This window comes from Lethenteron reissneri, chromosome 22, assembly GCF_015708825.2.
Source record: "Lethenteron reissneri isolate LAM-NWPU_2019-01 chromosome 22, ASM1570882v1, whole genome shotgun sequence".
Lineage (NCBI taxonomy): Eukaryota > Metazoa > Chordata > Hyperoartia > Petromyzontiformes > Petromyzontidae > Lethenteron > Lethenteron reissneri.
Genome location: NC_083800.1, coordinates 1,330,774 through 1,353,028, shown reverse-complemented (window position 1 = coordinate 1,353,028; position 22,255 = coordinate 1,330,774). Strand labels below are relative to the sequence as shown.

General features: G+C 55.5%; 1 protein-coding gene across 1 annotated transcript; it reads left to right on the top strand.

Annotated features, from left to right (window-relative positions):
• The first annotated feature begins 3,250 nt into the window (after nt 1-3,250).
• On the top strand, nt 3,251-22,020 carry LOC133345451 (disintegrin and metalloproteinase domain-containing protein 8-like). The gene is given in 21 exon segments (XM_061556188.1): nt 3,251-3,860; nt 8,011-8,114; nt 8,601-8,677; nt 9,299-9,377; nt 9,973-10,049; nt 10,250-10,574; nt 10,949-11,020; nt 11,709-11,878; nt 12,091-12,175; nt 12,555-12,703; nt 13,413-13,590; nt 13,872-13,961; nt 14,352-14,547; nt 15,181-15,286; nt 15,851-16,058; nt 16,499-16,576; nt 17,120-17,198; nt 18,038-18,170; nt 19,768-19,918; nt 19,921-20,085; nt 20,946-22,020. Coding segments are annotated over 21 exon segments (2,769 nt in total). The 5' UTR covers nt 3,251-3,748; the 3' UTR covers nt 21,081-22,020.
• The last annotated feature ends 235 nt before the right edge of the window (nt 22,021-22,255 follow it).

The window sequence follows — 22,255 nt, the reverse complement described above, 5'->3', positions numbered from 1 at the left end:
CCCCCAACAACCGCCGTTCACCACTAAGTGGCGGTGCCATTCCTGGTAAAATTCGAGGCCACCCACCCCCCACCTCGGGTCCCCCACCCATGCTTGGCTCGCGCGATGCGACCCATTCCGGATGATTGGGTCACGGATGATGATGGTGGTGGCGGTGGTGACTCACTCACCGAGTCTGTACCGGAACGAGAGGACGACTCATCCCGATTCTGATGAGTGTTTAGATTACGAAATCTCGGTGCTCGATCTCGTGTGCTTGACGATCACGCCAGAACTACGCCGCTAATGTTCACGGAAATTGCCAGGATTTGTATTTTAGTTAATTATTGAATTGCCTTTGTCTGACCCCTCCCCTCCCCCCTGTATGAGTGCAGCACGGAATGTGTCGCCGTCTTCGCAACCGCTGGCCGTGACTCAGCTCTGCGACTCGCGCTGTTCCTAAACACACGCCGTGGATTACGATGCGGGATTGATTGTATCTGTGCCAATGTGCGAGGCTGTGTTGTGCATGTGTGCGAGTAGAGTGTGGGCCTCGCCTAGGTCGACTGAGCCTCCAATGGGTGTGTGTGTGTGTCTGTGTTTAAACATCGCCACTGGGGAGACAAAGGCGGCCGGGCGTGGTGTTGGCCACGCCACCCCCTCGTGTGCCGTGCCGGATTTCATAGGCGCTCGCCAACAGCACTTGCCCCAAAAGTCTATTGAGGCTACCCGGGGGATCTTTGCCTTTGTGTGTGTGAGTGGATGTGCGCCTGCGAGGGTCAGGTTCGATTCCCCGGCATGAGCTTCGGGCTGCTTACATCAACTGCGGCTGGCACAAACAGAAGACAACATCACCACCACCAACAACAACAAAAACACACGTCCCATGAGGCCGATAGGGTGATGGACTAAAACGTCGATTTTATTTTTAGGCGAGCGCCAGGCGCGCGTCTGGCCATTATTTCTTTATTTAACCATCTCCTAAAGTGGCGATGTTGCTCGCCGCCTCGGCTGGTGCCCTTCTCGCCCCCACCGAGAGGACCGCGCGGCTCCCTGCGGCTGGCGAATATTCGCCCCCGGCAGTGAAGGGGGCGAACGGCGCACCCTGCTGCCACTACTCCTACTCCCTCTCTCCCTTCCGCCTCGCACCGACAACACAAACCCCACCGCTCTCCTTGCGCGATTCCAGGCAGTGAAGGGCACCGCGGTGGCGAGATGTTCATTACCTCGCCTGGTCGGCAGGAGGTTCGTGGGTTCAATCCCAACCCTGACGCTTGTGTACAGGGGGCTTCGAAATCAATGTTACAACACGTTTTTAATGGAAAAAGCAAGGATAATACACTGTGACATGGCAACAAATGCATGTTAATAGCTGCAAAAAGTCAAAGAGTCTTCACTTATTCGCCATCATTGTCAATACCTGCCTGGAATCACACTGTATATGGAGTTTGCATGTTCTCTCTCCCCGTGGCCGCATGCATTTTTATCCGGGTCCCCCGAGTTTTTCCCTCCGTTTTTATAATCCACGCGCGTTTAGAGTATTTGGCTGATATAAGTGTCCACGTGATAAGCCACTTTGTTGATCTATCATTTGTGGTCAGGTCGCTTCTAAAAAAATAGCTCTATAGCTCAGCGGGCCCTACCTGGTAAACTAAAAAAATGTGTTCGGTTTATTATTCATATATCACAAGAGTAGATGATGAACAGGCGTCTCATTAATATTACAAAGTTAAATGAAAGTGTTTGTTGCACAGCCCATCAGCAGCAGCAGCATTGATTCAGGACAAGCAACAACACCGACAACAACAACAACTCAGAGTAGAGTCTTACTGGAATCACTGGTCGTGGTGTCCTGCCGGATGTGACGGGCAATAGACCCTCTCTTTAAGATGGTTAATATTGTAATAACAATACTGCGCCGCAAAATAAATGTGTTAATCCACTGCTGGATTCAGCTCCAAAATATGTATTGATTGAGGCTCGCAGATGGCAGTGAGGCGGTGTCTGATGTGGCTATTGTCTCTCTCCGTGTCATTGTTTGCTCTCCAGGAAGAGGTCACGCCCTATCAAGAAACAAAACGTACATTTAGAAAATTGCGTGTATAATTGTTAGACTAATTTTCCGTGTACAGTATTGTATGGCTCATACTTTGCGAGTTATGATGAGTGAAATTACCAACAGTCCTGCCAAGTCATCAACGGGATCGATTAACCACCCAGTCTGGGGCTACAGTCAGAGAACGTTGGACATTTTATATTCGGTTTAATATACCATTTCTCTTCACTCTTGTACTCTCATCGTAAAACGAAGAGTTGAAATGTATATACTGTATTGAAAAAAAAAGTTACGACATTGTGGGCGTTCGTCAGACTTGAGACAAATCTTAAGGGCCGTTTCCTGTAACTTCTGTCCCGAGTCGGAATCGAAAACGTGTTTCTTGCAATCGAATGCTGGCCTGGGGTCGAATATTCCAACTTTGTTGAACTTTTTTTCCACGCAATAGTTCAACACACACACACCCCAGCCGCCCGGGAGAGACATTTATCCAGGCGACCTGAACACAGCGCACACTGTACCGTCTATACAATTCCTGGAACAAGTCTGCGGATTGAAATGGAGAACTTCTGTCGGCGTGGGACAGAACCTGAGTAATCCACGGCTGCTTGCGGCTGGCTATGAGGGAGGCGATGAAGCCGGAGGGAGGGGGGGTGCTACTCGCCTCTGCTGCTCACGATAACTGTGACGATGGGGGTGATGGGGGTGGGGGAGAAATGGGAGTGGTGGGGGGGGGAAGTGGTCGTGGGGGGGTAGTGGTGGGAGGATAATGGTGGGGAGGATAATGGCGGGGGTAGTGGTGGGGGGGTAGTGGTGGGGGGGTGGGGGTAGTGGTGGTGGGGGTAGTGGTGGTGGGGGTAGTAGTGGTGGGGAGGATAATGGTGGAGGTAGTGGTGGGGGGGTAGTAGGGAGGATAGTGGTGGAGGTAGTGGTGGTGGGGATAGTGGTGGGGGGGTAGTGGTGGGGGGGTGGGGGGTAGTGGTGGGGGGGATAGTGATGGAGGTAGTGGTGGTGGGGTGGAGGGTAGTGGTGGGGAGGATAGTGGTGGAGGTAGTGGTGGGGGGATAGTGGTGGGGGGGTAGTGGTGGGGGGTAGTGGTGGGGGGCATAGTGGTGGGTGGGGGGATAGTGGTGGGGGGTAGTGGTGGGGGGGGGGCACGTGTTGGACGGTGCCTTGTGGTTTGGGGGTGCAGTGGTGCAACGGATGGCGCTCTACGATACGAACCTGGCGACCCGAATTCCACTCACGGCCACCAACACCATCGTTGACGATTCTTATCTGAACCGGTCCTGGGCCTCTCCTTGGTCGACTCAGCCTCAAATGAGTACCTGGTGCGGTGTGTAGTAAACATCGCTACTGGGGAAACAAAGGCGGTCGGGCGTGGTACTGGCCACCCAGCCCCTCGTGTGCCGTGCCGGCCTTCACTGGTGCTGCTCGCTAACAGCACTTGCCCCAGCAGTCTGTTGAAGGCTATACGGGGGATCTTTGTCTTTGTCTCGCGGTTTTGTAAATTACAGAACTTGGCCCATTCCCTCCCTCCCTCCACCACCACCACGAGGAGTCACCACCCACTGGTACCGCCCGTGGTGGTGGTGGCAGTGGGGATGATGATGATGGTGAAGGCTCATTCGGTGAACGCTCCCGGCTGAGACGAGGCCTGAACGAGAGCGAGGGAGCGAGCGAGCGATCATCGCGTCTTCATCTTCCCGAGGAATGAGATTCCTACATCATCACCACCATCGCCTCCCGAACCCCATCGCCACCCTCATCCTCTTCCACATCATCGGTGCCGTCGCAACGAGGTCACGGATACCAGCTGCTAGCGGTAAGCGCGTGCTTGAATCACATCTGAACGAACAACGATCTTTAAACACAAATGTTGCTGTGTTTTATAATTAACACGCCGCGTATGAGTCAATGAATTACAGTCTCCCAACCCTCGCCCCCCTCCCTCTCTCGTCAATCCACCGCTGGATGAGCGTTTCCTCCCTGTTTGACCATACTTCACCACTTGGGTCAGCAACCCCGGGGGGGGGGGGGGGGTCAAGGAGAGAGGCGACGCGAGACGTCCCCAGACCGCCGTGGCCGCGAATGGAACTCGGCTGAGACAGCGGTCCTTGTGGGGGGCGCAGTCGACAGCCCTTGAGCCCCCCCCCCCCCACGGCCCCCCAATCAGACGAGAAACTCGAGAGAAGTGAACGATGGTGATGGTGGTGATGTTGATGATGATGATCGTGATGATGTTGATGATGTTGATGGTGATAATTGTGATGTTGATGCTGATAATGGTGATGATGCTGATGGTGATGATGTTGGTGGTGATGATGATAATGGTGATGATGATGCTGATGGTGATGATGATGATGTTGATGATGATGTTGATGGTGGTGATGTTGATGGTGATGATGATGATGTTGATGGTGGTGATGATGTTGATGATGATGTTGATGATGTTGGTGATGATGTTGATGATGATGTTGGTGATGATGTTGATGATGATGTTGATGGTGGTGATGATGTTGATGACGATGATGGTGATGACGTTGATGATGATGATGGTGATGATGTTGATGACGATGATGGTGATGATGTTGATGGTGATGATGTTGATGATGATGGTGATGATGTTGATGATGATGGGGGTCGAGCGGCGCGGGACCGGGAACTCGCGGTCGTGGTCGGATTCACGTGGATCGGTGCAGCGGTGGCCGTGGGGATCGTGAGGATCGTGGATGGATCGTGTCCGTGTGGGGTGCCTCGTGTCGCTATTTGCGGAGCGATGGGAAGTTCGCTTTCGGTGTCCGCCCCGTCGCCTCCACTGTACAAGTTAACTGCGATTCACCGTCGCGGGCTACGCGTAGGTCAACTCAGCCCAAACTGAGTACGTTCGATATGCCGGGTGGCCTGATCGTAGACAAACGTGGGGAGAGACAGAGGCGGCCGCGCGTGCCTCTGGTGCGCGAGTCGCCACTCCGCTCCGCTACAAATCGCCCGCTGTGTCGGCTCGCACGGAGGCGTCTGTGTGTGTGTAGTGTGTGTGTAGTGTGTGTGTGTTAGAGTTGTGTAGCTGTGTGTGTGTGTAGTGTGTGTGTAGTGTGTGTGTGTTAGAGTTGTGTAGCTGTGTGTGTGTGTAGTGTGTGTGTAGTGTGTGTGTGTTAGAGTTGTGTAGCTGTGTGTGTGTGTAGTGTGTGTGTATAGTGTGTGTGTGAGTTGTGTGTAGTGTGTGTAGTGTGTGTGTGAGTTGTGTAGCTGTGTGTGTGTGTAGTGTGTGTGTGTGTGAGTTGTGTAGCTGTGTGTGTGTGTGAGTTGTGTAGCTGTGTGTGTGTGTGAGTTGTGTAGCTGTGTGTGTGTGTAGTGTGTGTGTAGTGTGTGTGTGTTAGAGTTGTGTAGCTGTGTGTGTGCGTAGTGTGTGTGTATAGTGTGTGTGTGAGTTGTGTGTAGTGTGTGTAGTGTGTGTGTGTGAGAGTTGTGTAGCTGTGTGTGTGTGTGAGTTGTGTAGCTGTGTGTGTGTGTGAGTTGTGTAGCTGTGTGTGTGTGAGTTGTGTAGCTGTGTGTGTGTAGTGTGTGAGTTGTGTAGCTGTGTAGTGTGTGTGTGAGTTGTGTAGCTGTGTGTGTGTGTAGTGTGTGTGTGTGAGTTGTGTAGCTGTGTGTGTGAGTTGTGTAGCTGTGTGTGTGTAGTGTGTGAGTTGTGTAGCTGTGTAGTGTGTGTGTGAGTTGTGTAGCTGTGTCGTCTCGCACGGAGGCGTCTGTGTGTGTGAGTTGTGTAGCTGTGTGTGTGTAGTGTGTGTGAGTTGTATAGCTGTGTGTGTGTAGTGTGTGTGTGAGTTGTATAGCTGTGTGTGTGTAGTGTGTGAGTTGTGTAGCTGTGTAGTGTGTGTGTGAGTTGTGTAGCTGTGTGTGTAGTGTGTGTATGTAGTGTATGTGTGAGTTGTGTAGCTGTGTGTGTAGTGTGTGTGTGAGTTGTGTAGCTGTGTAGTATGTGTGTGTAGTGTGTGAGTTGTGTATGTGTGTGTAGTGTGTGAGTTGTGTATGTGTGTGTAGTGTGTGAGTTGTATAGCTGTGTGTGTGTAGTGTGTGAGTTGTGTAGCTGTGTAGTGTGTGTGTGAGTTGTGTAGCTGTGTGTGTAGTGTGTGTGTGAGTTGTGTAGCTGTGTAGTATGTGTGTGTAGTGTGTGAGTTGTGTATGTGTGTGTAGTGTGTGAGTTGTGTAGCTGTGTGTGTGTAGTGTGTGAGTTGTGTAGCTGTGTGTGTGTAGTGTGTGAGTTGTGTAGCTGTGTGTGTGTAGCTGTGTGTGTTGTGTGTTGTAGCTGTGTGTGTTGTAGCTGTGTGTATGTGTGTTGTGTGTGTTGTGTAGCTGTGTGTGTGGTGTGTAGCTATGTGTGGTGTGTAGGTGTGTAGCTGTGTGTGTTGTGTAGGTGTGTAGCTGTGTGTGTGTTGTAGCTGTGTGTGTGTGTTGTAGCTGTGTGTGTGTAGTGTGGTATGTGTGTGTTGTAGCCGTGTGTAGTGTGTGTAGCTGTGTGTGTAGTGTAGCTGTGTGTGTGTAGCTGTGTGTGTGTGTTGTGTAGCTGTGTGTGTGTAGCTGAGTGTGAGTTGTGTAGCTGTTTGTGTGTGTGTGTTGTGTAGCTGTGTGTGTGTGTAGCTGTGTGTGTGTTGTAGTTGTGTGTGTGTGTAGCTGTGTGTATTGTAGTTGTGTGTGTGTGTAGCTGTGTGTGTTGTAGCTGTGTGTGTTGTGTGTAGCTGTGTGTTGTGTGTGTAGCTGTGTGTGTGTGGTGTAGTGTAGCTGTGTGTAAGTGACGATTATCTGAACTGGTCCTGGGCCTCCCCTAGATGGACTCAGCCTCAAATTAGTACCTGGTGCGATGTCTAAATGTCGCCACTGGGGAGACAAAGGCGGCCGGGCGTAGTGGCCGGCCACCCACCCCTCGTGTACCGTGCCGGCCTTCATAGTAGCAGCACTTGCCCCTACAGTCTGTGAGAGGCTACACTGGGGGGGAGGGGTCTTTGTCTTGTATCATGATGACGCCTGTTTCCCCAGGCTCATGGCTCCTTATCAGGAGCATACTGTATGCGAGACTATCCAGGGGCCAGGGGCCTTTGTCTTTGTGCAATGGGTGGTGCCCGTTTGTGCGTAAGAGCGCACGTGTGTAGATGTACCATGGGAACACGTGTATTCATGTACAAAGACAAAGATCCCCCGTGTATTGTAGCCAGTTGGGGAAAGTGCAGTCGGTGAGCTTCTTTGAAGGCCACGCCCGGCAGCCTTTGTCTCCCCAGCGCTGATATCTGCACACCGCACCAGGTACTCATTGACGGCCGAGTCGATCTAGGGAAGGCCCAGGACTGGTTCAGACTTCGTCTCCGATATTAACCTTGAGCGGCAGTTGACCTCTGTTGCTAGGTTGCTAGCCCCATGCACTAACCACTGCACCACCGCTCCCCACTCTATGTACTCTGCATACCCATCGCGCACACGTCTATTACAAATGTGTTTGTTATTGTGTCACTACGGTGGAGGATGATGGGTCGGTGATGCTGTGAGATGATGGGTTTGGCGATCGTGTGGATGGTTTTGAGATGGTGTGGGACACTTGGTTTAGTTCAGTGATGGTGTATGATGATGACGTGATGGGTGGTGCGGTGATGGTGTATGATGATGATTTGATGGGTTTGGTGATGGTGTATGATGACGTCATGGGTTTGGTGATGGTGTATGATGATGTGATGGGTGTGGTGATGGTGTATGATGACGTCATGGGTTTGGTGATGGTGTATGATGATGTGATGGTGTATGATGATGTGATGGGTGCGGTGATGTGCGCTCTGTTGGTTTGGTGTGGTGAGTGTTGGTGATAATTGATGGTGATAGTGATGATGGTGGGATATATATAGTTGGTGCTGGGGTGATGTTTGGTAGTGATGATAGTGTGGCGATGGTTCGGTGATGGAGTGTGGCGATGTATCGGTGATGGCGTGCAGGTAGGAGCCACGCTCCCGTGATCCACCTATCCCAGGAAGATGTCTTCCTGCCCAGAATCCTGGAGGAGTCGCGGAGTCGTCGCGACGTCCCCCAGCACCAGCAGGTTCATTCCACATCCACTCCTCATCCACTCCACATCCACATCGTCCGTCACTCTCTCACTAGCCACAGACGTCCCCCACCACCAGCAGGTCCACTCCACGTCCACTCCACGTCCACTCCACGTCCACGTCCACTCCACATCCACATCGTCCGTCACACTCTCGCTAGCCACAGGCAGAACTATTCCCTACATCGTCCATTCCAGACAGACAGCGGCTGCCGTTGTAATCCCCAATCGTAATTAATCCTTACGATCGCAGTCCGTTATGCAAATCGATTATTTTCAATTTACACGTGTTGGTAGTGTTACGGGACAGAGCGGTGGCACGGAGGTTGGTGCACTGCGCTATGACCTTGGCGACCTGAGTTCGATCCCCAGACCGCAGTCTGGAGCTAGAGGTCTGCACGGATGATGGGTTCACGGGACCACGTGCTTGCTGCGACTGACCACGTGACCACGTGCGTGTCCCCTTCTTGTACTCAGCAGGGTCGCTGGCCCGACCAGGCGCGATACGCGGTGCGGGTCGGGGGCCGGGACGCTGTGGTGGCGCTGCGGAGGAACCGGTGAGGAGTCGTGCTGCTGTCAATTACCTCGCCTGTTATACAGGTCGTGGGTTCGATCCTGACCCTGACGACTGCTGCTGTATATTTGCACATCTCTTTCACCGTGGTCGCGTGAATTTTTTTACATAGCTCCGTGGGCCTTACCTGGTGATTAAAAAAAGTTTCTAGTTTAAATTACACCGGTTCACCAGGGTTCATTGTCATCATCATCGTCGTCGGCACCCTCCCCTTTAAACCCCTTAACCGGTCTTCAACCGACCCCCCACCCCCCTGCAGCCCCCCCCCCCCCCCAATTACAATTTGAAATTCCCGGGGCTTCCACCCTTGGGATCCCCTGGCCAATCCGATTCGAGCGCCAAGCATCCGGCCAATCGGGCGCAAGCCAAGCGTGCGCTCAGTGAGAGGCTGCCGGCCAATGGCAGAGAGGGAGAGGGAGGGAGGGAGGGGGAGGGATGGGGAGGGAGCACTGCGCATTCACACACCGAGTTGTTTACCGGGCCCCGTGCCGCGGCGGTAAATGTTCGTGGAGTGGCATCGAATCGACGAGCCGCTGCGTCATTACGAGCCTCGCAAGTTCGTCCTGGACACCTGTGACTGGTGTCGAACTTGGCTCGTCTCCAGGGAGCTGATGTCGCAAGACTACACGGAGTTCCACTACCTGGCCGACGGGACGCCGGTGACAAACACGACGGTGGAACGGGTGAGTTGATAATCCTCGTAAGTTCCCTTTCAGTTTCTTCGTCCGTGGCCTGGGGCCACGGAGGCTGCCGAGAGGTGGCCACGGGACGTCAAGAGTGTGGCAGCGGACTCTTGAATCCATCCCGTGCGGAGCTCTTGAGTGTTTTCCCAGCTCGTGTGCATGGTGGTGGGTGCTTACTGGGTGGTTCCACGTGAAGCCAAAATCTCCTGAATGGAAGTCGTGGTCAGACATTCCAATGCAGCAGGACCCTCCTGATTGGGAGTCTTGAGCCTCGGTGTGACTTCCCTGCTTAATGAATTGGCATCGAGACACCATTGTGATGCGAGCGAGCGGGCTTGGCTTGACCAAGAATTACGACGGAGTGGCAGTCGAGGGAAAGAACGCATCTGGGAGGCCCAGCCCCCAATGGAGATGGAGCGACGAAATCCATCCGTGCGCACGCAGGGGGTGCTCTGTGGATTGTTCCACCAGAGGACCATGAGAGGGGGGGGGGGGTGCTTGGGAAAGAAGGCCGTCATCCAGCAGCAGATTGATCACGTCCGATTGTGAAATCTCACAGAGCTCTCCGATCGTGCCCTGTTCCTTCCATTCGCAGAGCCACTGCCTCTACCAGGGCCACGTGGAGGGGGAGCCGGGCTCCTCTGTCAGCCTCAGCACCTGCGATGGCCTCCGGTAAGGCACAACAGTGGCTTCGCACGGGACCAGGTGGTCGAGCTGATATCGTGGTCAACCAGACACTTGCCCTGCGTCTAGCCCTAACCCAACCAGACGCTAACCCTACCCCGAGCCCAACCAGACACTAACCCTGCATCTGGCCCTCACCCTGACCTCACCCTCCTCCCGCCCTGCCCCCCCCCCGCCCCCACCAACAGCGGTCTCCTCCGTGTCTCCCACGGGAGCTACGTGGTGGAGCCGCTCCCCGGCTCCTCCTCGGGGGAGCACACCTCGTCACGCGTCCGCCGCTCCGCCGAGCCCCACGCCACCTGCGGGGTCGCGGACGCGGCGCCCTCCCCTCCTCCACCGTCGTCCCCTCCTCCTCCTCGTTATCGTCACCGCGACGCGTCGCCGTGGTCGCCGCCCTGGCAGCCGGGCCGCCCCCGCGTGGCGGCAATGGTGGCGCCCGTCACCGAGGTGCAGCGGGCGCTGCTCTCCGACACCAAATACGTCTCGCTCGTCATCGTGGTGGACAACGCCGAGGTGCGGTGCACGCTCACCGCCGTTCGTTACGCCGCCCGTTCATTACACCGGTTCACCCCGAGTTCGTTCGTCGTCATCGTCGTCGTAATAGTCGTCGTCATTACGATCATTGCATTCCTCCGTAGACCGTCGTTGGCGTTGCCGCCACCTTGCTCGCCGCATGGCGGCTGGGCCTGCGCCAAATCGCTGTCGGGGGACAATTAACCGACGGAGACTTTTTTTTGGCCAAAAAAAAATAAGTCGTGGCAAGTGGTCTCCACCATCGCCACTGCATTGCGCGCCAGCCGTTTTGGTCGGGAACGCCGCCCATTCGTCCCCCACCTCACGCCTTCCACCACCGTGTTTGTTGTGTCGGTTGTTGTCGTTGTGTCCAGTTCATCAAGTTGGGGCGCGACATGCAGCGGGTGCGCCAGCGCGTTCTGGAGATCACGAACCACGTGGACAAGGTGAGCCGGCGCTGCGACCACGTGACGGCGCCCATGGTCAGCCGTGGCTGCGACTCAAACTCGGGCTAGCCAGCCTCGTGGTGCCGGACGTGCTGACCACTGAGCCGATGCGCCACGCGATGACGGCGATATAAAAAAAAAAGAACGAGGGAGTGTTCAGCGCCGTGCGCGCGTTAGGGAGCCAGCGCAGCCAGAGAGAGCTCGCCACGCGTGATGCAAGGGAGGGTAAATACTCAAAGGTCTACACAGATGGGTTCAAGGAACGCACTTCCGGTGTTGCCATCTCCTGGCCCCTTCGTAGACCCGGCGAGGTTTGTGAGTTTTGCAAATCTCCGTGTGATCCATCAACCCCTTGCACTCCCAACCGCTGGATCCGCTCCCGGCTCGCGAACGAACGGCGTCAATAAATGCCCGTTAATATAATGACCAGAGAGCGTGGAGAGTCGCGCGCTTGCGACCGCAGCGACGGAGGGAACAAACGGAAGCGTGGCCGGGTCGCGGCACGGCTAGCAGAGGCACCGCGGTCATCGGTTGAGAGAACCGGAGGAGTGGCAACCGGCCCGTGGCGTGCGTGTACCGGACGCACGATCGTGAGAGACGGCAACGGCTTTTGAGAAGCGTTCGCCCGGCAGTAGACAGATCACGGCTTCTCCTGCCGATGACGGTGATTTCTCCCGGCGGCCTGTAGCTCTACCGCCCCCTCAACATCCGCGTGGCGCTCGTGGGGCTGGAAGTGTGGACCCACGAGGACAAGGCGCCCATCACCTCCGACCCCAAGCTCACCCTCGACCGCTTTCTGGACTGGCGCTTCCTCCACCTCGTGCCACGCAAGCGCCACGACAACACGCAGCTCCTCACGTGAGTCGCGTTGCCGACGTCACTCCGCCCCGACCACCCCCCACCCTGGATCCCACGCAGTGCCAGTTGGAATTAAATTGTGTAACAAAAATCTAAAAAATTACAATCTCATCAACGCGCGCACAGCCTGTGGTGGGCGTGGAATCGAGGTGGGCGACGCCATCTCACCACCCCCCCCCCCCTTGTGTCTCCCCCTTGTGTCGTCTCCACAGCGGGATGGACTTTGTCGGTGACACAGTGGGCCTGGCTCCCATCTCGGGCATGTGCTCCATCCGCCAGTCTGGTGCCATCAATCAGGTGCGTGGGGGGGGGGGGGGTGAGGGCGGCCGCTCTTTCTCTCAGTCTCCACGTCGCTCCGCTTGCAGCGCCACGGCAGTCCAACATCCCCCCCGTGCGCACGACTCCCCATGCCACATCCCCTGCGTCCGTCCTCGGGGTGTCCCCTCTCCCCTCTGCCTTTGGCCGCGCTTCTCTCGTCTACTCGTCGATCGCCGCCACCTTCGCCGTCTGCTCTCTCATTCTAACAGTGACGTTTTTTTCCTAAGGACCAGCGCCGTCACGTTGTCATTTTCCACGTAGTGCGCCACATCGATTCCTCTCTTTCTTTGCACCATCATAATGAAGATTCTAATATCGTGGCTCTTCTCCAAACCCCCCCCCCCCCCCCCGTTGGCAGGACCACCACGCGAGCGCTGTGGGCGTCGCCACGACGATGGCGCACGAGATGGGGCACAACCTGGGCATGACCCACGACTTGGCGGAGCGGGGCTGCGTATGTGCCACGCCCGAGGAGCGCGGCGGCTGCCTCCTCTCTCCCGGACTTGGGTACGAGCCGCTGACGCGATAAACAAATCAAAAATTGCTTCATTGCGCCCCTTCACCCGCCAGCCATAATGTGCCATCGATATCGGTGTCGCGTTGCCACGAGTCGACGAATCCATTGGGAACTCTCGCCCAGTGGTGCTTAGAGACCCACAGAACCGGATACCGCAGAGCTACCTCCGAGAGCACTCCATCGACCTCTGGTCTGCACGGTAGAGGGCAGCGCTATCTATATATATAAATATATATAACGGTCAAACCGACATTTCTCCGAGCTGGAATTTTGGCAATTGGAAACGCGGAATAAAATTTAACTGTGGCTTATTTGTTTGCGTGCAGTAATTGGTGACCCGGCTGAGACCACCGAGTACTCGGTTCAATCCACTCGCTGCACTCGAGCACTCTGCTTAATCGCAGTGGGCGACCGAAGCTGTGCCGGCCCAGCGTCGCTGACCTCTGGGCCACACGGCCTCCTCTCGTGCATCCTCGATCTGAATTTCAGAGTCTGTCGGCGGGGCCCCTAGTGGGTCGTAACGGCCTTAATGGGTCATAATGGCCGGCATCGCCCCCCACCTCCCCGCCGCCACGTAAAGCTGTGGCAGGCGTGCCTTCGCCCACGCCCGATGAACTTTTAGTTGATGCTCGCAAACGGCGCTTGTCCCATCGGTCTGCAATGGCTACACGGGAGATCTGTTGTCTTTGTGCCGCTCAGCTCGCTGTTCCCGCTCGAGTTCAGCAGCTGCAGCCAGGGGGACCTGCGCAACTTCCTCCTGACGGGGCTCGCCGAGTGCCTGCTGTCCCCACCGGCGCCCGGCGAAGTCTACGGCGGCTCCGTCTGTGGCAACCTCTTCCTGGAGCCCGGAGAGGAGTGTGACTGCGGCACCGCCGAGGTTTGCGGACGCACGGATGGACGGACGAGACGGACACACGGGCGGAGAAATGCGTGGACAGTTGGACAGATGTCGGGACAGATGTATGGATGGATGTACACATGGAAGGATGGACGGATGGACACTTGTGATAGATGAATACACGGACGGACACTCGGATGGATTGTCAAGCTGCATGGACGGGCGGCGAGACTGTGGGATGGACCGACACACGAATTGACGGACAATCGCACGCACAGAGGGCTGATGTGGATGAGCCGCGGTCTCGTGTGTCTTCGCAGGAGTGCACCAACCCCTGCTGCGATCCGCTCACCTGCCGCCTGCAGCCCGGGGCCGAGTGCGCGCACGGGGCCTGCTGCGACAGCTGCAAGGTGGGAGAGCAACCGGGTGCTGACGACGACGATCATGACGATGACGATGATTACGATGACGACGATGACGACGATGACGACGGTGATGATGCAGCATCTGGGTAGTTTTATGGCCATCTTACCGAACTCACAATTAGAAGGTCATGATTTCAAAATCTAGTTCATAATCATCATCATTCCTCGGTGATCACTAAAGTGAGCACCACTTTGTGGGAAGACAACAGCAGTTTGTCACCCACGACCACCATCCTCATTCGTCGGTGTCGCAGACCTGCAAAACGGTCACACGACACTGCCGCCGCCCAACTGCCCACATCAGCCCATCCATGTGGTGGGGGGGGGGAACGCTCTGTAAAAGCTCTCGCCGGGTTGTTGTCAACGCTGGCGCAGGTGGCACCGGCGGGCAGGGAGTGCCGCCCGGCGCGGAGCGAGTGCGACCTGCCGGAGTCGTGCGACGGCGCCGCCCCGTCGTGCCCTCCCAACCTCCGCATGGCGGACGGCACCCCCTGCCAGGGCGGCGCCGCCTTCTGCCACTCGGGCGCGTGCCCCACGCCGCTCCAGCAGTGCCGCTCGCTGTGGGGCGCCGGTAAGCCCCGCCGGAGCACCGCACATCACGGAGTCGCCGTCCCTACACCGCCCCCCCCTGCCCCCACCCACTCCACACCCCCCCTGTCTGCTTTCAAGCCACTCCTCAAGCCCTTCCATTTCAACCTCACGCTTTGGGATGCCCCTTAATTGCTTCTTTTCCCTCCTTCCCTTGAGTGAAAGAGAGTGTGTGTGTGTGTGCGGTGAGATGATTGGGGAGCGGTAGTGTGGTGGTTAGCGCTACACTGCGGTACGAAACCGGTGACCCGAGTTCGATTCCCGCTCACGGCCAACACCAGTGACGATTATCTGAATCGGTCCTGGGCCTCCACTAGGTCAACTCAACCTCAAATTAGTACCTGCTGGTGCAATGTGTAATTTGTTCCACTAGAGAGACAAAGGCGGCTGGGCATGGTACAAGCCACCCACCCCCTCGTTTGCCGTACAGGCCTTCATAGGTGCTCGCCAACAGTACTCGCAGCAACAGTCTGTTAAGCCTATATGGGGGATATTTGTCTGTTGTGGTGAGCTGACGGCTGTGTGAGTGGGCGGGTGGCCGAGTGAGACTGGCCAAGGTGAGGGGATGCCCTCGCAACGAGGGACCTTGAGACTCACGCCGTACCGTGCACCGTAGGTGCGGACGTGGCGCCGGCCGTGTGCTTCGAGCGCGTGAACGTGCAGGGAAACAAGTACGGCAACTGCGGCGTGGACACGCACGGCTACGTGGCCTGCGCCCAGAGGTGAGACCCCCCCCCCCCACCGCCCAGTTTCGAGAGCTTAGCAAGCTCGGGCCTGCTCGGGGCTGGTCAGGCCTGCTCAGGCCTGCTCGGGCCTGTTCGCGTACTCAGATGGGAGAGCATAGCAGGCATTGCTGGGTTTGGGTTACGGTGTGGCAACCCAATCAGCAATGGATTATTTAATCCATCTGTGTGTAACCGCCCCCCTGGTGATGGGTTTTCTCCGGGTTCTATGATTTCTGCCGACACGAAGCAGAACTCTGTTGCAGGCCGCGGGGGGCCCAGACCGCCCCCCAGTATAAGCGGCACCCCCCTTGCAAGGAGCAAGACTTGGTGGAGTCCATGGGCAAAGGCCACTCTTATTGTTAATTAGAGTAACGAGAACAGCAATAATAATTATTCGTAAAAATCTTCATCATTTAGAAAATATATGTATTGCGGAGAGAACAGATAAGTTTGATTTCCTACTGACATTGGAGGCTGGCCCCCTCCCTCCACCGCCCTCCCCCCATCGATCTACCGACTGACCCTCCACCCCTTCTACCCCCCCCCACCCCCCCCCCACAGGGACACGCGATGCGGGAAGCTACAGTGCGTGGGGGGGGAGGGCTACCCCATAACAGGGGTCACGTACACCCTGCGTGTGCCCTGGGGGGCCGCCCTCACGGTCTGCAAGATCGCTGGGCACGAGAGCGACCGCTCGGGGCGGCCCCCCACTGCCGGGGAGCCCCCAGCCGGCAGCGTCCTCTCTGGCACCAAGTGCGGCGACGATAAGGTGTGCTCGTCACGCCAACGAGGGAGTTTCGGAACGGCCCGCAGAGAGTGGATGTCGCGGAGTTGATCCGTTCGAGTGGCTTGTATAGCCACGAACTCTCGTACACATGACCTGCCACAGACGGATGTTTGTCCCGTGGCAGGTAAACCGATAATTTATTGTTATTATCAGAACTGGATGTCTCTGTGTGTGACCTCCTGTCAGCGAGCCTTCGACACTTCACTTGGCCTCGGAGTGCGCCTGGCCCGGCGCAGGCGCCGCGCTGACGTCACCGCCACTTCGTGGCGAACGGCGGCTGTTTTTGTACGCTGGACGTGGTGCTGGCCACCCACCCCCACGTATGCCGTGCCATCCTCCTTATGTGTTCGCTAACAGAACTTGCTCCAACAGTCTGTTGAGGCTACACCGGGGATCTCTTTGTCTTTGTGTGGATGCTCTAGGTGTGCGTCTTTGGGAAGTGCCAGGACGTGAGCTCGCTGGGCGCTGACGAGTGCACGGCCAAGTGCAACGGCCACGGGGTGAGACACCACCGTATTCGACACGGGTTCGGGGTGGGGATCGCGTGTGGACGAGCTTTCGAGGAGCCGGTTGTGTCACTCCAGTCCTCGCGACCCACTGCTCCGGGCCGCCTTTTCCTCATTTACCACAGACACACAAAGATGCCCCCCATCTAGCCTTCACAGGCTGTTGAAGCAAGTGCTGTTAGCGAGTACCATATGTGACGCACACGTACACTCGTACACACACAAACACACAATCACAATTTGTATTATCACCATCTATGTCAGATGGGATGTGTTTACCAATCATCCGGCTCGTGCAACGCGCAACAACTGAATTAAAATTTCAATGGATAAGGCCCCGGTAACCATAAAAGATTGAAAGTGTTGGGCCGCAAGGACTGGAGTGTGGGAAACCCCGGTGCAGAGGCCGCACGTGGAGGGTTGGTCAGCCGCAGACCCTCATCACAAACACGATCACCGCTCTCGTCACGAACACGATTACTGCTCGCAAACGACCCTAACGATCCGAGTAATGGGAATGCGTGCGTCGTGTCCCAGGTGTGCAACAACCTGCGCAGGTGTCACTGCGACCCCGGCTGGGAGCCTCCGTTCTGCCTGGAGCGTGCGAGTGGAGCAGGTGAGACGCTCTCATCCTTCACTATTATTCTTGTTAAGAGGAAACTCAACCGGTGACGCTGTGCCGCCGCCGCACGGTATCCTCGCTGTCCAGGAGAGAGAACAACTCGGAGGCGCCAGGAGAAACTGCAGACGAACGGCAAAGGCGGCAGCCGGGCGAACAGCCGGCGCCAAATTCCCCCCCCCCTCCACCCCACAGCTCTGCAGTCCTCTATATATTTTGGTGTTATCGGCCAATTATTGTTTACGTGGAAGGAAAGCCATAGCACCCGGAGAAAACCCACACGTGCGAGGGGGCAACACTCGATCCCCGTATGGCACCTCCCCGACACCCACGGGCAAGGAGTTTCACATCTGTGCAGTGATGCACCAACCGTCGCTGCTGCTTCCAGCGTGTGCGCGTGTGCAACCCGAGTTCGATTACCGCTCGCGGCCGCCATTGGCGACCGATATTTTAACCGGTCCTGGGCCTCCACCGAGTTCCACTCGACCTTATAAAATGAGTACCTGGTGCGATGTGTCGTAAACATCGCCAGTGGGGAGACAAAGGCGGCCAGGCGTGGTGCTGGCCACCCACCTCATGTGCCGTACCGGCCTTCAGAGGTGCTGCTCGCTAACAGCACTTGCCCCAACATCCTGTTCAGGCTGTATGGGGGGGGGGGGCGGGGGAGGGAGCACGTCTCTCTCTTTGTTGCATGTGTACGTCCACACCCACACAGTTGCATCAACTAAATATATTCCTGACCATCCACCTGCCGCCCCCCCCCCCCCCCCCATTACGACTCCTGCGACCCGTAACCCCCCCCAACCCCCACCCCCCATTCTCTTCGCCCCCCACAGGGCTGCCAGTGGTGGTGGTGGTGGTCTGTGCGGTGGTGGCGGCAGTGGTGGCAGTGGTGGTGGTAGCGGTGGTGGCGGCCGTGTGTGTCCGTCGACGGAGGAGAACGAGCATCGGCTACAAGCAGCACGACAGGTGAGAGCACCAGTGTGTGCACCTGGCCTGGCACGAACACTGTAATGACGTCGCTGCCGCTTCGTGGTTGATGGCGGCGGTGTGGTGGCGGCGGCGGTGCTGCTGCGGTTTTGCACGCTGCGCCACGAAAGCCACCAGCCCCGGTTTCTTGGCTCCGGTTAACATCTGCGGCGAGTGACGCGACATCTTGTCATGTGCCTCTCCTAGGTGGGCTCGGCCATTAACGAGTACATGGTGCGGTGTGGTAACATCGGCACTGTGGAGGCAAAGGCAGCTTGGAGTAGTCTGCAAGCACCCTCCGTGCGCCGTGCCAATCTCACCTCAACAACCACTTTGCCTTGACAGCTGTTTGTCTAGATAGGAGTGTTTGTCTTTGCGGAGGTGTGTGCCTTTTTATTAACCTGGTCAGGGCCAACAACACCATTAAAGGGGTCGTGACCCTCTGTTTACGATCAATAAGGGCCTTGGAATTGCTGCGCAGGCCCCGGTAAGGCTGAAAGGACCCGGGTGTTGGCAAGTTTTTGTATTTACCTTGGGGTGCAACGAGGATTTGGTTTTTTTTGGCCCCTAACACGATTTCAAATATTTTGTTCTGATCCTGTAGCTCAAAAACTCTTTCCATGGTTTTCTCAGTAGAGGCTTATCAATGCCTTTTGTGGTCAAGGGATGGCTTCCTATTGGTCAACCATGTTGCTTTATGCTCGATGCCCTGGTAATCACTGCCCACTAAAACATAGCACCTGCCTGGGTATGTTGCGTCAGAGCACTCTACCCACCGCCTCAACTCTTTCAGGAGCAATTGGGCAGTTGAGTGGAGAGGGTTCCATATCCGGGAAATGTGCTCATGACCAGCTCTAGTTTAACAGAGGAAGTCTCACTCCGAGTCAAACAGTATTATCTTTCTAGATTTGAAGCTTTCATGACTGCAAGGATTCATATTCTTAGGTTTTTTTCAGTAAAGTCACGTAGATAAAAAAAGTTTAATTAATAAACGTAAAATAAAAATAAAATAAAAATCACGGCGTTTCGGAGGCAACACAAGCTTCCGTCTTCAGGTGGAACCGTCACAGCACTATAGCTGTATCACCCGCCCCCTGGTGTGCCATACCGGCCTTTATAGGTGCTCGCACTTGTCTCGACATTCTGTTAAGGCTATACACGGGATCTTTGTCTTGGTCTTTATACATGTGGTGGGGAGTAGGGATTGTGTACACGTGCATGTGGATGTCTTCCTGCGTACAAGTCAATCACATTTCGTTTAACCCCGGTGAGAACTCAAGAGACCATAAGAGTCTTATTTGCCAGTGACCTGGGCACAACCTTAATAGGCGCTCGCTAACACTCATTTTCCAGACATAACAGAGGAGCATACAAATACCTCTTCCACACATATCATTGGCCTCCACGTGAATGATAAAAGTATTCATTTCACAGCCCGTCGGCCCAACGGCCTTCTGGGAGTGCACAATTTCAACGGCTTTGATTTGGCAGGTACAAGCAAAATGCCGAACCGGCTTATCGGCACGTGGTGCCTCATCAGCAGACAGTCCACCACTAAAATGAACCTCCGCCGCTTCGCCCCTCTTACAACTCGCAGCAGGAGCACCGCCAGCGTTGCCAAGACGACGACGGTGGCCACCGCCAGCGTTACCAAGACGACGACGGCAGTGGCCATCTCAAGCCCCCGCTTCAAGTCGAGCACGAACCACGCGGCCCAACAACGGCTGCCCCTCCCCGCGCCGCTCCCGCGCCGCTCCCCGCACCGCCCCCAGCGGCCCCCGGCACCGTTGCTGCGACACGCGCGTTGTTCCTTCAGAGTCCCTCCAAGGCTGCCCCCGCTCCTCCCGGGGCTCCGTTCAGGCCACGGCCCCTCAAGTCGGTGACCTCGCCGACCTCGCCGACCTCTGAGGCAGCGGTAATGAGCGGCCGTGTCGCGTTCGGTTGGTGTTTTTTGTGGTTTGTCCCACGCCCGTCCTCGCACCACGCCACGCTGCCTGTGGCACGTGTACAGGGCATGTGTACAGGGCACCTGGCTCTCACCTGGTTGCTTTATTTATGCAGGTGAGAACTGAAGAGACCAGGATAGAATTCAAATTTTCAGCAGTGACCCCGAGTCACCAAAATGACAATTTTATTAAAAGTATAACAATGAAGCAAATATAAATCGGGGCAAAAACGATTGAGCCACACAAAAAACCGAAAAGGATGTGTGAAAATTTGTATTACAAATTTTACAAAATATTTACTCGCTGAACTTGCCTGATGAATGGTAAATTGGTCTATGATAGAGCACGTGGGAGATTGGTTCAAGTTAATAGCGACATGAACCTTTCTGCAGTCGCACAAGATATAATTTAAAAATCTTATTTTATTTTCCTAACATAGACTCTAGCGCCCTCCAGTGGCTACAGGGGTCACGAGGGATCACGTGTATCACAAGTCTCAGGATTGGCTGCAATTGGTACGTTACACGCCTGACTTTAATCCAATCGTTGCCTTGTGCAGACATGGTCAGTAGAAGTGCAGTGAAGCAATACCAATTCCTGTGCCACGCTCCCCACCCTCGTCAACTCCGAGCGGTGTGAAGTGTGGTCAAATAACCCCCACGCCACGCATGGTGTGGGGAGGCCCTCATCCAGCAGTGGATTGACAAAAGGGCTGTTCGCGATGCGTTGTTATAGCCTGGCTGTATCCCAGCCTTGGGATTTATGCCGAATCTGTGGATAATTCTCATCCCGTGTGTCGTCTCTCGTACCCCCTTCTCTTCCCCAACAGCCACAGCCCAGGCCCCGCCCGCCCGTCCCCTGCAAGCCCCTGCCGCTTCTCTCCACCGGCATCAGAGGGGGGGGCCCATCCCGGCCACTGCTGCCCCCCAAACCGCTCATGCCCCCCAAAGTTGGGCCGCGGTGACACCCCCCCCCCCCCCCCCCCCATTTTATTTCTTGTTACGCATCGTCGTTTTTGGCGTCGGTAGCATCTGCCATGGTCTATCCACTGCTGAAGGCCGGCACTTGTTCGTCACCACGTATCGTGATCTAACGACTGCTGGATGGACTCGATATACTGCCACCTATTCACAGTCCTGAAACCCATCGGTCTCGTCTCACCGATGCACTCGCGATGGCCCCGTCGCTCGACCTCCACGGCGGTGGTCATCCTCAAATAGGCCGCGGTCCTTCCTTCGGCCGCCATGCCGTCACCGGTCTTGTTCGTTGGCCATAATCACCCATAATCACCCATAATCAACCCTTCTGGCGATTAAAAACGCCACCGGTCCAGGCCCATTTGCCGCATCACCAGTCCGTCCCTCCGTGTGACGTCTCCAACGTTTGTTCGTTCCCCGCTCCACGTGCTCCTCGTCCCCATTTTGAAGACTGAAAATTACTTGAATATTCGTGGTGAATGCGAGACTCTCTTCACAAGGCTGGAGTGTGTATTTATCATTGGCAACATCGACTTTACGCTGTTTAATTAATGGCAGCTGTGAACCTGGTTATCAACCCAGGGATCTAAAGGGTGCTGGTTTTGGCCATTAAAACTCCATTCTTTTTTCAGCCAGCCGGCCCCCACCTCAGGCTGAAATAATTATTAATTTATCATCTCAGCCCAGCCTTGCCTCAAGAGGGTCCCACACGATCTCACTATGACGTGTTGTCTTCTGAAAGTACTTTTTTAACCTTTTTTATGCTTTTACAAAGCAGCTGTGAGGTCTGCAATGGTTTACTGGTCTTAAGTGAATTTTTTTATTTATGGCTTTTTTTTTAATCGCGAATTTGCGTCCGAGTCCGTGAGGTTTGAAAGTCTGTTGACCAAAAATACGCGTGAATAATGATAATAAACATGCTCGATCAATGCCAATTATCTTGGACGAGCCGAGTGCAAATCGCAAAGAGAATGGAATGACCATCACATCATCACCGTCAACACCATACACATTGTCAATTCCCTGATCACCATCGATGCCAAACAATGAGTCCACAGTAATGAACTACTTCTCTAACCTTAGACCACTATAAAACATCAACACCATTACATGGCGGTCAGAAATATAAAGTAACGATGTTACCTAAACCAGCATCATCATT